At 37.3% G+C, this 16,640-nt stretch overlaps 1 protein-coding gene across 2 annotated transcripts in view; it reads left to right on the top strand.

The window, feature by feature from the left end:
• Positions 1 to 16,640, top strand: part of NDFIP1 (Nedd4 family interacting protein 1) — a 39,742-nt gene that overhangs the window by 14,919 nt on the left and 8,183 nt on the right. Inside the window, exons 2-6 of one of the 2 annotated variants that reach the window (XM_075209700.1) lie at positions 10,196 to 10,283; positions 11,249 to 11,379; positions 12,011 to 12,061; positions 14,746 to 14,833; positions 16,494 to 16,618. In XM_075209700.1, coding sequence (XP_075065801.1) covers positions 10,196 to 10,283; positions 11,249 to 11,379; positions 12,011 to 12,061; positions 14,746 to 14,833; positions 16,494 to 16,618 — 483 coding nt within the window. The remainder of the gene's footprint in view (positions 1 to 10,195; positions 10,284 to 11,248; positions 11,380 to 12,010; positions 12,062 to 14,745; positions 14,834 to 16,493; positions 16,619 to 16,640) is intronic. The other variant, XM_075209701.1, reaches the window with a different exon arrangement.

The following is a 16,640-nucleotide window of genomic DNA, read 5'->3' as shown; positions in this document are numbered from 1 at the left end:
TGTTTGTTTGCTTAATTTAGTGGCATGACTTTTCATATTAACTATGTTTTTAATAAAGCGATTTATATGATATTATTTGGATTTGTGGTGATGGTATGTATGAACACTTGGTATGAAAGTTTTGCGCTTGCCGAAATCACCAGTATTTTATATCTGCTCTCAGTTTTTGATTTTTCTACTTATTTTTCTATTGCACTTTCCTAGCACAGAGTGAAGTTTCTGGGTAGTCTTTCTTACCATTCTGCCTTTCTCATGGTCTGCTACAGATGAAGATCTACATATCTTTCTCTCTGAAAGCACTAACTCCTCTGCCTTTCTAGCCGCCTTACTTTCTGGAATTTCACTTCAGTACCTCACTGCTGAAATAAATCCTAATTACAATCAATTGTAAGGTTTGGTACTGTTTTATAATATGTTGTCACACAATTAGAGGATAACAAAACACCTAGATATAGAGGTACTGTACTGTATAACACCTTTTCTGTAACGTGTTGTTTAGCAGATCTTCTAGAAAGGATAGAATAAATTCCTGTTAGGAGGTTTTATAAACTATAAATGTAAATTGGATTATTAAACAATATTTTATAGTTCTTTTATGGGCAGATTCAAGGAATATTCAGAATCTGCATGGCTAATGTAGTTTTTGCTATACTGTAGCATCCTTCAGCATATTGTATGTCTTATGCTGTACTTTATAGTATTTATATATTTTATTATTACATCATACAATTGTTATTTTTATATTGCATAATATTAACAAAAATAGCGATAAATGCAATGTTTACCTGAGTAAAAGAACTGCTCCATTCTGTAACAATAGATATACATCCATTTAAACCTTGGATAGGACCAAAATTTACATTCTTGGGTGCTTTTTTTACCTCCATCTAAAAACTATGCACACAATTTATGTATTTATTTTTAGTGTCAAATAGCTTTTTACTAAAATGATCCTTAAGGGTGTTCTGATGTGACACCATGACTTCAACATAATGCATACATACTAGTTTCTACATAGGTGAATAGTGCAATGGTAAAGGGCTGCCTTGGGGTTCAGACCTCTATTTAAAATTAAAAAATATATATTTTTCAGTAATTGAACACATTCTCATTTATGGTTGACAAGTTGCTGCTGTTAACAAGTAAAAACGACAGCATTTCACTTTGGAGCAGCTGTGGTTTATATGCATAATATCCCAATGGATTCTTCTCCTTGTTATTAAATTGGACAGAGGCCCCACTTATGCTGTGGGCATGAGGGGAGTATGAAGCTGTTGTGTTGGGAGTCTATATGTGGTCGGCATAGAGCTAGTGTTGTTCTGGGTTTTGGCACTGTATGTGAGACTGTTGTGCTGGGAATTGGTATATATGTGCTGGGCATAGGTATGAACTACATTTTTTCCCTGTACTGTGCACCATACTAAATGCATCCATGTTTGCTGTATTGTACACACAGTTTGAATTTCTCGCAGAGTACAATCTGGTCCTCAGTCATATAGTCCCAAAAATGTGGCCTTTCCGTACCTACATACTGGTCAGCATTGATACAATTAAGCTACCGATTTGCGAAATGATCTTTACACAGGGATGCTCAATGTCGCTAGACAATGCAGTGTGCTGTTCAAGAGCTGGTAAATGGGTATCCTCTCTCCCATTGCTCATTATGCTGCCTCGTTTGCCATACATTTGAAGTTCTTTGGATAGATGTAGCTGATTAGATAAGTAAACAAGTGACTGTTGTACAGCTTTGGTTCAGTTAGCAGCTAAGTGCTCTCAGTCAGTCTTATTGCCAAGACTACTGAATAATACATGAGAGAGTGGAGTTGTGTTGAGAAGATTGGGTAATGGCGAATGCTGCTCCTTCTGTACAAAGACCAGCTCCGATAACAGCATCATGTTACGGAGAAATCTTGTGCAAAACAGAGAAGAAAGAAAATAGTTTAAAATGAAGAACTCGGTGTCAGGGAGAGAGTCAGCACTAAGAACTTTATGTTGAACAGGAGCAGATGTGTGTTTTTTGTTTTGCACAGCTCCTGGTACATACTCAGCAATGTCAGTTGATTTCTATCTGTCTGTCTGCCTCATCAGTGATTTGTTGACTGACAAATCGTTACCAACAAACCTATAACATATGGAATTGTATAAAAGTTTTTATACCTTTTGTACTGGCTACAGAATTTCATGTTACTGGGCGTGTTGCTGCTTATGTTTTCTGAACTGCATTTAGTTACTCTTTACATTCCTTCAGTCCCAATTTTTGTAGAACAGTCCCGAATTTCAGAGGTTTAATGTAGAAAAGGGGCATGTGCCCCAGGAAAACGAATGTGACATGGGCGAATCTGGGTGTACATTGGGCTGAACAGGGCCTAATTTTTATACATTTTTCAGTAAAATGTTGTGAGGTATTTTATTATCCTTTTTATATATATCTACTATATAAAAGCCTAGTGGTGTGTGTGTGTGTGTGTGTGTGTGTGTGTGTGTGTGAAAAAAAAAAAAAAATCCAAGCTGCAGCGCCACCTGCTGGGCGAAGTTATACACTGACCTACTAAATTCTTAGTGTGTGTGGGAAAAAAAACTCAGAAAGGGCTGAAATTTCGTATACTAAGATGTTTTTAATTTGTTAATTTAATTTATTAATTGTTAAAAGTGTTTATAAAGATTTAAAAAAAAAATAAATATATATTTCTTGAAGAAGTGACAGTTGGGAGTGGTTGGTGGTTGCTGGGGGTGACAGTGGGGAGTGGTTGGTGGTTGCCGGGGGTGACAGAGCGAGAGGAGTGTGGTACTCAGGGCGCTGAGAGAGATCCCTGTGTCTGGATAGACATCTGGATTGATGTGGCGATAAAGATGAAGGATGAGGTGATGGAGAAAAATGATGAGGTGGTGACATGTGGACAAAACCACGTTAAAAAAGGGTGCTTGCGTCGGGAAGTAACGCTCTTCCCCTGAGAAGGCCTGGGCTAGGCCCAAATGCATGACAAGAACCTTTTTAACACCTTAAGCGGCTTGATTTGACTAGAATGCATGAGTATCATGCACGGGTTAACTTGTGTATATATATGTGCGTGTGTGTGTGTATATATATATATATATATATATATATATATATATATATATATATATATATATATATATATATATATATATATATATATATATACAGAGAGAGAAAACAAACGATATCTACAGATGGCGCTTACCCAATATATGGAAGATAACACAAATACAAAATGTGCGTGTATAAAGCAATATGACAATAAAATAAATACATGAATATATAATAGTAAAAGCAACACCTCCACAACGTGTGTGTGGCAGCCAACCTTAAAAGCGGATGGTTAGTCCGATAACATAGTAGGATATAGATGGTAAAGGGCGGCGCCTTCAGGTGTATACAGTGTAAATAAACATATAAGCACAAATGTACACAGAAATAGTCCAGAGGAGTTAGAACAGGACGGTGTCTGTATCTGCACCGCAGGTAACTAAAAATCACTGTAGTACAGGATAAATATATTCAAAAGTTGATCGTGCAGAATAAATAGAAGTGGTGTGCGTACCAGATATATAAAATCAAAACCGCTTATCTGTATAGTAGCTCCTTAGAAATCCCAGAGTATGATCTGCAACCAATTCTCCTTAGCGATGGATAAAATGTATGTTCTAAAACAACCGCGACACCAAACTTAGCCGAGGTCTGTTGAGCTACACGGTTATGAAAGTATAGGAAACAGCGCAGTAGGAGTACTGAATTGTCTCAGTCACTTGTTCAGACGAGGAGTCCTCTCTAAGAAAGTAGTTCTCAACAATATCCTTCTGAAAGCACTGGTTCTTACACACCGGACAATTGACCATAGCAGAACAAGCAGATGCAACATCCTCCTCTGAATACAACGAGGCGCGAAGACTTTGCACCAACACCATATATATATATATTACATACAAGTTAACCCGTGAATGATACTCATGCATTCTAGTCAAATCAAGCTACTTAAGGTGTTAAAAAGGTTCTTGTCATGCATTTGGGCCATAGCCCAGGCCTCAACCACCAACCACTCCCCACTGTCACCCCCGGCAACCACCAACCACTCCCAACTGTCACTTCTCCTTCAAGAAATATATATTTTTTTTTAAATCTTTATAAACACTTTTAACAATTAACAAATTAAAAACATCTTAGTATACCAAATTTCAGCCCTTTCTGAATTTTTTTTTTCCACACACACTAAGAATTTAGTAGGTCAGTGTATAACTCCGCCCAGCAGGTCAGGTGGCGCTGCAGCTTGGTTTTATTTTTTCCACACACACACAGACAGACTAACACACACCACTAGACATTTATATATATATATATATATATATATGAGCTGCTCTGAACATTGACGAGAACATGACTGTCAGCCACCATTAAGCAGCTATTGGTGACTGGCATTTTTATACAGTTACCAGTGGTACAATTCGGTTGGAATGAGGAGATACAGTGGAAGGTGGAGATATGAAAGATAAACTAGTCATTGTAGAAACTTTGAACTGTCAGATGCTGGGTGGGTTCTCGATTTAGGCCTTGGGTTAATGGTATCAAAGCCAAGAGCACTCCCTTTGGCCAGATTCTTTTTGAATTTGGTGTGAAGTGGTGAGTGATGGTGCTGCATAGTCAAATGTCTTCAGCCCCCTCTTCCGCCCTCATCTTGTAGTAGCTGTCTGTCTGGTGTTTTTCTTTGGCACCATGCTCACTACTGGACCCAGAGCCAAGACACTTGTTCCCTATCTTCACAGATAAGTAAATACTGTATAAAAATGCCAGTCACCAATAGCTGCTTAATGGTGGCTGACAATGCTATTGCAGTAGCCAAACACGCTTTCCTCACCAACAGCTACAACTGTTATTCCACTAAGTATAAATGTTTTCCCACTTCGATTGTAAGCTCATTTGGGTTGAATCACCTTTACTGTCTGTTTGGTAGTTTTTGCTTTGTTGTTGGACGTAATTTGTTACAGTCATGTTCTCGTCAGTGTTCAGAGCAGTGTTGTACGACAGCTCATATATATATATATATACACACAAGTTAACCCGTGCATGATACTCAGTCCTTGGTTTGATGACTCTCATCAATGGCATCAATTTTCCGCTGACTTAAATTTTAACTGTTTTGCCAGAAGATGATTATGCATAAAGTGAGGCATAGAGCTGGTCTATGGCCTACGGATAATTTCACTGACATTGGATGGACTGTCGTAGCAACATGCAACGTTCTCCACCTACTTGGTGATGAACTGTGTATCTTGACATCTTAGGTTTGTTCTAGTGAAAACATGGGTATCTGTAGGTTGTTACAGTGCTGAATTTTGCTGGCATTTTGGGTTGTTTATGGTGCAGTTATGCTGGGCATATACCATTTTTAGTGAGTATATGGGACAATGTCATTGCAGTGGGGTTGAGACCTATTTTGGGTATAGAACTGTATGTGATTGTCATACCGACTGTATGTATTGGGCATCTGGCTGTATGTGCTGGACATATGACTATAATGTGCACAATACATACTGTTTTTGCCATTTCAATACAAGCGATGTATATACCTTTTTAAATTTATCCTCTCACTCCATACTGCAAACCAATCTCTGTTCTGTTGAAGCAGTTTATGATGGAAGTAGCAGTCTTAAAATGTGAACATTTCAGGAAAAATCTGTTGTGCATGCTACACTGGAACATAACAGACTGTGAAACCAATGGTATAGAATATGTTTGTTTTTTTGGGGGTTTTTTTCTTGTCATGTTGTTGCCATATCTTGTTATGTACTGTGTTTGAAGCTAAGGGGTATATTTGCTACACTGCAGGTTTGAAAAGTAGATATGTTGCCTATAGCAACCGATCAGATTCTAGCTGTCATTTATTTAGTACATTATACAGAATGAAAGCTAGAATCTGATTAGTTGCTATAGACAACATCTCCACTTTTTCAAACCCGCAGTTTAGTAAATATACACCTATGTCGTCTTTATCAAATTTAACCAACGGATCACACTGAAAAATTCAGACAATATCTAGGAGTAAGCTTCTGATCACAATAGCTTTCAGTAGTTGTGCCCAAATTGTATTATGTATAGTAATTGCTATATGGATATCTGTCAGATTGTGTTTAAAAACGATCTGGTAACTGAAATTATATTTATTTTTTCTGAAGCCATGTGAACTTAAAGAAAATTGTACTTAAGAATACAAATGAGCTATTTAGCATCTCATCAAACCTGTAGTATGCTGAGCTGTGCTTGCATTGAATAATTATTATTAACATAAACTATAATGTTATTATTTTTATCATGTTATATTCCACAATACTGCGCATGTAAATACCAATATACATAATTGATTCTGGAGAGATCCTGCTTTACATGCAGCTCATCTTCTGGGTATATTTGCACTTATAAATAAGATTGGAGATTGTGTGATTTGTAAATATCATTGTAAGCAACCATTGTGTTTTGCTGGTAAGCAGTAGAGATGTGTTTCAACAACTGCAACAAAAGCATTAAATCTGTGATATGTGAGAGGTGGTCACATACATACGTGCATCATACATTTACAAATCTGTTCCTTTCACACTGCTAAATTAATTCTAGGTTGAGTTTGTTTCAGATAGGTCTAAGTGTTTTATTATTAATTGTTCAGTCATTTAACCTCCAACTGCGCCAAGTATTTTTTTTAACTCCTGCTCTGTTACACATGCAGCAATATGTACAGTGCCTGAGAGACAGCAGATCAAAGTTTGGTCATTTCCTTGCATGCCCATACCGCTGTTTGGCAGATGACTGCTGCTGGTCTATGTGTGTGGATGTTCTCTGACCATAATAGCAGGCTTCCATGTCATCCATCTGCTCAGCTCAAATGTTAGAGGCAGATGTGTCCATCTCGGAAACTACTAATAGTGGCCTTGGGCAGGCAGTGTGTGAATGTAGCAGCAAGTCATTTGACAGGTCTGGAGAATATGCCACCAAGTAGTCCTAATCAACCAGAAGTAGTAGCAGTGAAAGTGCAGGAACAGCCTGAGGAACATTCCTTAAATTTAGCTGAAAGTGTGACCATGACTGTAGCCCTTAGAATGGAGCTAGTTGTTTTGGCAATGTCTCTACCTGTAAATGCAGAATAGGTTTTCACTTCAATCTTCAGTTCTGACGTAGAGGTGAAACGTCTCTTGCTAATGTTTTTACTCTGTTTCACAAGGACAAGTTGGAAGTGTTAAGGACAATACTGCAAGAAAACATGAGATTTTTATATTTTTTAGATAAAGGAAATTTGTTCTATTAGGCTTTCATATTTTCCTTTTAATTCAGTACAATTTTGTTTACTCAGAAAATAATACTGAAGTTGCTTGCAGCACTGTACCATGTTTCTGTGAAAGTCTGCCCTCTATCTCAGGTTATTGACTTAAATTAATAATAAGTAGCATTGTATTAGCAAGAGAACTCAGGGCCAACTCTCTTATGCATCTGCCATGCCCTATTGCCTTCTAAATGTCCCTGTGATCCCTTTTCACCTCTCCTAGATAAAGGAACTCTCTTTGCTATTAATATGATATGTGTGCAATTGCTACAGACAACCTGAGTAATCAATTGAACACAAAGGTGTGTTCTGTTCTGTTAACTCCTATAAACAATCAACCAATCACAATTTACAGACTGGGTAGCACCTGCTACAGCCAGAATGAATGCAGCTACTTTTGCGCCTCTACCTGATCCCTACCTAGTGTGTCATACACGCTGCAATGTCGATGCAGTTGTTATTGGATAATTGTTGAGGTGTGTATGTTCGGTTCATGTGCAGCTGGCTTTTCATTAGTGGAGTAGAGTAAAGCTGGGTACACATCTATGCTTTTATCGTGCCGATCGCATGGTTCATGATCGTTTAATCAGATATTTGTGTGTACACTCCCACAATGATGTTTTGCTGTACCAAAACTCATCGCATCTGTTGATTTGATTTTCTAACCTTCTTAAAAATCACAATCAATGATGGAGCAATGTCGGATAAATGCGGAAGTGTGTATGCTCTAACAATTAGCAGTGTAGGCAGATCTCCATAGACTGTAGTAGTTGTGTACACATGAATCGACATGCTTATTGGGACTTTCAATCGTTGGTGAAATCGTTACAGAAATTTAATTTAACGTAAGATTGCATGGATGTAGTAAGATTGCATAGGATTTATAGGCTCATTTCATCATTGCTTAAGTTACAAAATAAAACCATTCATTTATAAATCTATAAAATTTTCATAGCAACTTTTAACACTAAAAAAAAAGACTATTTGATACCGAACACAAGGCTGCAATTATTTGAAGTTCAGAAAAAATTTAATGTCATATCTTTGCTGCGCCATTTGCAATTGTTTATTATTTTTTTCATTAAATGTAAGACAATTTCAGGATTTTAAAAGGCTATCATTGTATTTGAGCTCCACTTATGTTAATTCCTTTGCAAACTTTGCAACTTGTATAAGAGACATTATCAGCTGTATAGGAACGCAGGCAGGTGAAGGGGCATCAGGCAGGTGAAGGGGCATCGGCTCAGCAGGGGCATTTAGTTATGCTATGTCAATAACTAAACCACCAGGCCCATTTCACCTGGATGCATATATGATTTCTTAGCAAACAACCCTAACCCCATACATTTCTCTTGTTCCTTGTGCACAGTATTTTCCTACATTTTTGAAATAATAATGTTTTTATTTTGACGGTTTTATTTTTGGTGCTAGAGCAAACTGGCTGGTCACTGTGAGTTTGCTACTCTTCTGTCTGTATGCAAAATCCAAGAAAAGTATCTGTGAATAATGTTTGATCACATTCGGCCACTGCCTTCATTTTCATGTGATCCCTAAATGTATAGAAAGATTAAATCATACTTGCCAACATTTCATTTTTTTTTTCTGGGCGCTGCTGCTAGAAGGTAGGCGTGTAGGGGCGGGGCCCCGAAAATCACGACATTTTAGCCCCGCCCTGTTACGTAATGACGCAAATCGCGTCATTTTGCAGTGGCAAAATGCTGGAGTCTCCCGGACGTTCCGGGAGAGTTGGCAAGTATGGATTAAATAAATTTCAGTACACCTTCAGTTAATTCACTGAGATTTACAGTGGATATAAAGAATCGACGCACCTTTTATTGAAAATGCAGGTACAAAAGAGCATAAAAGCCCTTATAAATTTTGCAAAAAATACATTGTCACCCCAAACCATGTGGGAAAATGTCTGGTAAGACCATGGTTGAGCTTTGTGGCCTTAATTGTAAAAGATGTTTGACGGAAAGAAAACGCCGCTTAGAGAACACCATTCCTACTGTGAAGTAGTAGTAATGGCATCATGCTTTGGGGCTCCTCTCTTGAGCTGGGACATGGGCTCTACTTAGGATAGAAGATACAGTGATTAGCTTCAAATATCAAGATATTTTGGCATGAAATCTGTAGGCCTCTGTTAAAAAGCTGAGGATGGAGAGGAACTTCACCAGCCAAAATGATGATGGCCCAAAGCACACACCAAATCAACCAAAGAATGACTTCAGAAAAGGAAGATCAAAGTTTTGGAATGGCCCAATCAGAGCCCACACTCAACTCTATTGAAGCCCTGTGGACTTGCAGTAAAGAGTGAGATAGAATCGCAAAGTCCAGGTGTGTGAAGTTGTTCTAGACTTATTCAAAAATAATTGCTGCTATAATAAAAGCAAACTATGCTTCCATAAAGTGTTAGTTTAGGGGTGTTCACACATATGTAACCAGCATATTGTAGGTTCTTTATTTTCACTTGAATTTTGTTGGTTATAAGGTCACATTAAAGGTGGATAAAGGTCTGATATGATTTATCTTGATTTCAGACTGTACATCACAAACACCTGCCATTTCCATAAGGGTGTGTGCACTTTTTATATCTACTACATCCCCATTGTGCTGTTTTGGAATCCATATCGGTAACGTTGACCTTACCTATCGTATCCGTTCTGCAGCTTACAGAACACACAGACGGTTTTAAACACTCTAAATACCTTTCTTACTAGTTTGTTCTGTGATCCTGTATGTAGTTTTGGTGACGTGCAAGGACAAATCTTTTCATGCTCAGTTATTTCAAGTTTATCTTCAGAACACAGTCTGTGCTTTCAATATTTCCCTATCAGAGTTTTTTTTTACCTTGGGTTTGTTTATTACAGTTACAGAATGAAGAGGAGCCTGTAGAAAATCCCCAGGCTGGGTCAGATGCTCCTCCCCCATATAGCAGCATTGCTGGAGAGAATACAGGTGAGTGGCTTTACTAAAGCGGCTTCATTTTTTTTGTTTAAAATTATATAATTTTATTCAGCTTTCTGAAACATAAGGAGACATACTGATTTTTCCTGTATAAAATAAAAACCAGTGGTTCATTATGAGGACCTGTCACCATTTTTTTTTAATATGATTTATATTGTTTCGCTTGATCTGCTCTACCACGTATGCATAAACACTATATAATGTGTCTTAAAAATATAACTATTATAACACATAGAAAGTATACTTTATTCTTTGGTACAAAAGAGCTATAAGTTTTATTAGTACATAATAAGGCCTAATCCACACTAAAACATATTAATCCATATGTGGTCATTTGCACCAATGCACTTATTTTCCCATTGGTCACACAACATTTGTGTGAACAAACCTTAAACGTGTGATTAGAATTTGTGTTGTTACTGGCACATATGCATTTCACAGATATGGGTTGTCTTGTTAAATCTTGTCATATGTTGATTTTATCTGGCTAAAAAGGAAAACAGATAACTGTTGCAGTATATATATAGACTCTACAACTAACCTTTCTCAGCTATTGTTTTACTCGAGACTAACTGTAAAAAAGAAATCCCTCCTTTTTTACAGAGATAAAATTAGACATTTTTTACACAAATTCACTTTGATGAGATTCAAAATCAAGTGACAAAACTGATGTGAAGCAATATAATGTGTGATCCAAAGTAAATAAGAAAAAGGAGAAAGTAGCACAAGTCCTGTCTCCTTTTTTAATTTTTGTTTTATAGTTTAACCACGTTGCTCTTGATATGTTCAGTTTCAGGGTAAATTCATATTTAATTAAATGTGTTCATTCACAGCGAATATTGCTCTAAAAAAGAACATTCAACACCTGCAGTTCTGGAGCAACATTTATGTTATTATATATTTGTTGTTATAAGATCTTCAAAGTGGCCTGTTTTCTATTTCCTTTTATAACAAAGCATTTTTTGACTGCAAAGATGAGTCTGGTTTCCCAAAGCCACCCTCTTACAATGTGGCAACAACGCTCCCAAGTTATGATGAAGCAGAGAGGACTAAGGCAGAAGCCACAATACCTCTGGTTCCTGGGAGGGTAAGTCTTCTGAAGTGTTGTCCTTTGTGTGTGTGTTACAATACCGACCATACGTATCTGAAAGTTAGATGAATTCAATCATTGAACTAATTTAGCACACACTGTTGTTTTTATAATATTCATTTTTAGAGTAATAATTTACAATTACAAAATCAGTTGCTCATTACACCATCATTACGCAAAAGCTTTCTCTCACAGATGAACGGATCTAGAATAGCACCTAGTGCTAATCTGCACTCGAAACAACCCAATTTGAGTAAACTGTTTTTTGGAGGTTCATTGTCAACCCAAAAGGGCATTAAAATAAGCATTGTGCTATATGCTGTATTAATGGATATTGTTGTGCCTCTGTAAGGGATGAAATAAAACCACCAGATAACACCCTAACTAGTCTTGTGGGTCTTTGCCAAGTGTCTGCCTAGGGGCTGTAGTTTGGTTTCCAGCATGTAAAAGAAATATACCTGGCCTAAACATTTAATAAACCCTTTAGATGTGGAAATGGCCTTGTATTCGCTAATATAGAAAACTTTTTTCATGTGCAAGTTTTCCAGCAGAACATTAAACCACAAGAGAAACGTATGTTAAACATCTTATACTTTTCTCTCTTTGGCTTTTATCTGCGCTCTTTCAGCACAGAGAAAGATTGGATACTTTTGATGACTTCTTCCCAATATCACTGGAGGTATGGCAGCTGCTTCTACCTGTACCTAGAAACTGCTGTCTTTCAACTGGTTTTTTGTCTACCCTTATCTGTAGTGCTTTAATATATTTAGTTACAGAGACATTAGTATAGCTATAATAGCATTTAGTCTAAGACAGTGCTGTTTTAAGTAGCCTTTTATCTGGCTTGTGATAGTTATATACAATGTTTGATCTCTTCACAAATGGCAAGTTATTTGCTGTGCATCAGCTGACTCAAACACCATTCCGAGATTCCATGTTAATATACAGTACTTTTTATTACACCACCTTTTATTATTCCATCCTTGCAAACCATCATGTGTTTTATTCTGCACAGCAATATGTTTAAATATGTTTGTTTGTTCCGTGCGTCCTCTTTATAACATTACCCTACTTATATAATGTTAGCTTTGACCTGCGTTATAAAGCACACCCAGTTAGCTGTGGCAGTTATTATCAATCACCATTCTAATATGGCCACTGAGATAGGCGTGAATGGGAGGACCAATAAGAAGCTGCAAGCTCTATGCCACACACCCCTCCACAGCCTAAGAACCCCGGGACAAATGGCTGTATGGATTAGCCTCAGGGACTCTGGGGGCTAGGTAGGGTGATTTTAGTTCAAATCTAGGTTTGCAGCAGAACAGGTTTCACAGTGGGTTTGCATTTCTCTCAAAAATACCATGTTCGGGTTCTGCTTTTGCTATCCCACACTTTACTGTATTTGTGAATTCACATTGCTAAATATTTCACGGAACAGTTTCCCTCGTCGCTTCATGCCAGCATGAAGTTTGTTGTAATTAAAATATATTTATTATATATGACAGCTGTGAGTGTATTGGTTCTGGGGTCATTCCACATCAGTTCAGCCAGGTGTGTCCACCACCCATCTCAGATTTTAACGAAAATGTTTGTTAAGAGAGGATGTCCAAAAAACTATTTCTGCCAAATATCTTGTCTGACCATTAGTTCCCGAAATATTGATTTTATATTGATTATTATATAGATTAGTATTTTGTTCCTTTTATTCACATCCTCTCTGTAATGGAAGTGCCTACTATCCAAGGAAGTACTGGAAGGCAGTATACACTGTCTGCTGACACTTTAAGGAAAATTACTCACCATTACAACAAGTTCCAAACAAGGGAAAAATAATGTGATTGTTGACTCAACTTCAATTATGTTTAAGTTTTTAAATTTCATGGTTTCTTGTGTGAATTATTTATGCGGTACAATAGTAATCGAACGTCAAATTAATTTTTTTCTCCACTATGAAAGTACCATGCTGATTTTTTTTTTTTATGGTACTAATGTATACCTTTGTCAAGCACCTAAAAAATGGGATATCTAATGTTGATTTAACCTAGCATTTTTAATTATGTTTCAAAAGCTTGCATTTTTGCTGTGACTCAAAATGTAAGGCAGATACAGTAATTTGGTTTGGATTCAGGAGGAAAAATTTTGTGGCGATTCCTTAATAAATACCCGTGATACTCCAAATAAACTGGAATAAATAAGCCACGATTAGTAAATTAGTTTAATACATTGAAAAAACTATATTTCGGAAACTAATGGTCAGACAGTCGAGATATTTGGCAGAAATAGCTTTTGGGACATCCTCTTGTATAAAAAAAATCCTTAAAATCTGAGAGAGGTGGTGGACATTTCATGTTTTTTTTGAATTATCTGGCGTGGAATGGCCCACTGAATGACCACATGAGATTAGTGTCATAGAATCTTTAACCCATGGGACAGCCCACACCAGCATGTACTTGAGATGCTAGACAGGGAGAGGCACAGTTTTACAGCAGGTGGGTTTCTCTACAATGTAATGTGTGGTCATATCTGTATATTGCAGTTAGGCTGTTATTCAGGCTATACAAATACTGCTATATGTGTTAGTCCTGCAAGACATTTATATGTTAGGACTTTGTATCATAAATTGCAAATAATTTTATGTAAGAGAGTCTGCTTTATATCAGCAGATAAAATACTATTGTAAATTAAAATAGTAGATTGTAATTTCATATAATCCAAGTACTTTCATGGTAATACAACTTTCACATTTATATCTGCGAGCGTTTCAAGCCTTTTCTAATGAAACAACGTATCTATGACCAGGGGGACACAATTTGAATGTTACAATTGCCTTTAGTTGTAACAACATCATAATTAGAAAATATTAATATCTTACTCAAGAAGGTTTGGGGTAGGACAGACTATTCAATCATTCAAATTATCTCTTTACATGTGCCAATAAACCGCAGCTAAAGATAACAGTGAGTTTAATTCTGATTGGGATGTTCCATTATATAGGATGGATTAGATAATAGAACAGTGCCTCACCTGGTCCCTAACCCCTGCTTATTGTAGGTTAATTTTTCAATATGTCATTTCTATTTTAGGTTTAGTTGACCTTTTTATATATTTCAGCTGATTCTGCACAATAAAGGGGTTTGCTTTTCTTAAATATATATTGTGCGAAGTGAAACAACAATGTTAGCCATGATTATTACTGGCAGTTTTCCTAGGTTCTCTGTTAATTAAATAACACACAATTTCAACATGTACTGTTTTATTTACTTGTTTTCTTGGAAGTAAATAGCAGAGTTGTTCATTGTCTTACTGTGTTCAACTGTAACCAGAACACTAACTATATGATGATTTGTCACAACTCACTTTTAGGATGATGAATTTGTGGCGCGGGATGATTTTGACGATGCAGATCAGCTGAGAATAGGGAACGATGGGATTTTTATGCTCACATTTTTTAGTAAGTATTTTGTTGCTTAGATTAACCTGGCATCATCATCATCATCACCATTTATTTATATAGCGCCACTGATTCCGCAGCGCTGTACAGAGAACTTACTCACATCAGTCCCTGCCCCATTGGAGCTTACAGTCTAAATTCCCTAACATACACACACATACACACACACAGACACACAGTATGGTCAATTCTTGATAGCAGCCAATTAACCTACCAGTATGTTTTTGGAGTGTGGGAGGAAACCGGAGCACCCGGAGTAAACCCACGCAAACACAGGGAGAACATACAAACTCCACACAGATAAGGCCATAGTCAGGAATTGAACTCATGACCCCAGCACTGTGAGGCAGAAGTGCTAACCACTTTGCCACTGGCATTTTACATTTCAGGAACCTCTTGCATATAGACCTTTTTTCTTTGTTCATCTGTCAGTTTGCATTTTTCCCTGTCACTTGCCCTGGTCGTAAAAACTAAACTTCAGTCTTCATGGCAGTCACAAGGTGGATATGAAAGGGGAAATAGAGACTTGCTGACAACCCATAGGGTAGTACAAAATGTATAAACAGTCTCAGGCTTGGCCATCCAAGATATCAGACAATCCCCAAGCCCAATCAGGCCCCACTGGCAGCCATAAAGATCATTATCATTATTTATTTTTTCTTGATGTATTCAGTCCATTTTCCAGATGAGATCCAAACAGTTCAAATTAAAACTCCACTTCAGACAAATTGTTTGGCACTTAGTGTAACCTTAATGTCCCCTAGCACAGAACGTGTTGTGGAATTGCGACAAGTTGGTTACTACATGCCCATGTGGTGGCCCTGCCCACAAATTATGTTGTTTTGGTCCGAGATAAAGGCCTTTGTTCGCGCAGTACAAGATGTTGTTTTCCCTAACTCCCCAAAATACTTTCTGCTTCCTTTTTCAGTTTCTGGTATCCATAAAGATTCTAGTAAGCTTATTCATCACATTCTCAGGGCCGCAATGAGCCACATTAAGGACCTTTTTAAGAGTTCTAACCCTCCAGTGATTGCCTTGATAATTTTAGTCTAATACATCACATGTATCCCTTTGAAACTTGTAGTCTGCTTAACCTGAGTATGGTACACTTTTGCTCGGCATAGGGTTTTCTTTCTTACCCCTTTCTGGATCTTTGGCTCTTTCTGTTTGTTTTGGTGTTGGATATTTGTGTGGATGAGCCCTTACTGGCTGCCTCTTCCCTCCTCCCCCATCCCCTTTGGGATGCTCTTTCTTTCTATAGTATTTTACCCTCCCTCTTGGTGCCATGAAGCAGCTTAGACCCATTAGTGTGGCAATTTCATAACGTTCAACATATGTAGTCTTGGGATGTATACTCATTTGCGCTATGCCTATATGAGAATATTTGTACCAAATGTTCAATAAAGTGTCTTTTGAAAAAGAATATATACTTCATTCCATTTTGCTTGTACCCAAGGTGTTTCTTGTCAACTATTCAAGACACCTGTTCAGATAGACTGTAGCCCAATATTTTGTACTATGTAATTCATTTTGAATTTGTAGCCAAAGAGAGGGAACCCAAACATTTAAAAAGGTAAACAAGCATGCCTTATGCCAGTGGAGTTAGTTTTTTTTTTTACCTATTCTAATCAATAATTGTACACTCTTTTTCCTGTGACAGTGGCATTCCTGTTTAACTGGATTGGATTTTTCCTCTCATTCTGTCTGACGACTTCAGCCGCTGGCAGATATGGGGCCATTTCTGGATTTGGTCTCTCTCTGATTAAGTGGATCTTAATTGTCAGAGTAAGTTGTTTTAAAGTATTTT

This window comes from Mixophyes fleayi, chromosome 4 (genome assembly GCF_038048845.1).
Source record: "Mixophyes fleayi isolate aMixFle1 chromosome 4, aMixFle1.hap1, whole genome shotgun sequence".
Taxonomy (NCBI): Eukaryota; Metazoa; Chordata; class Amphibia; order Anura; family Limnodynastidae; genus Mixophyes; species Mixophyes fleayi.
The sequence above is the reverse complement of the archived record's forward strand: the minus strand, read 5'-3'. Positions and strand labels throughout refer to the sequence as shown.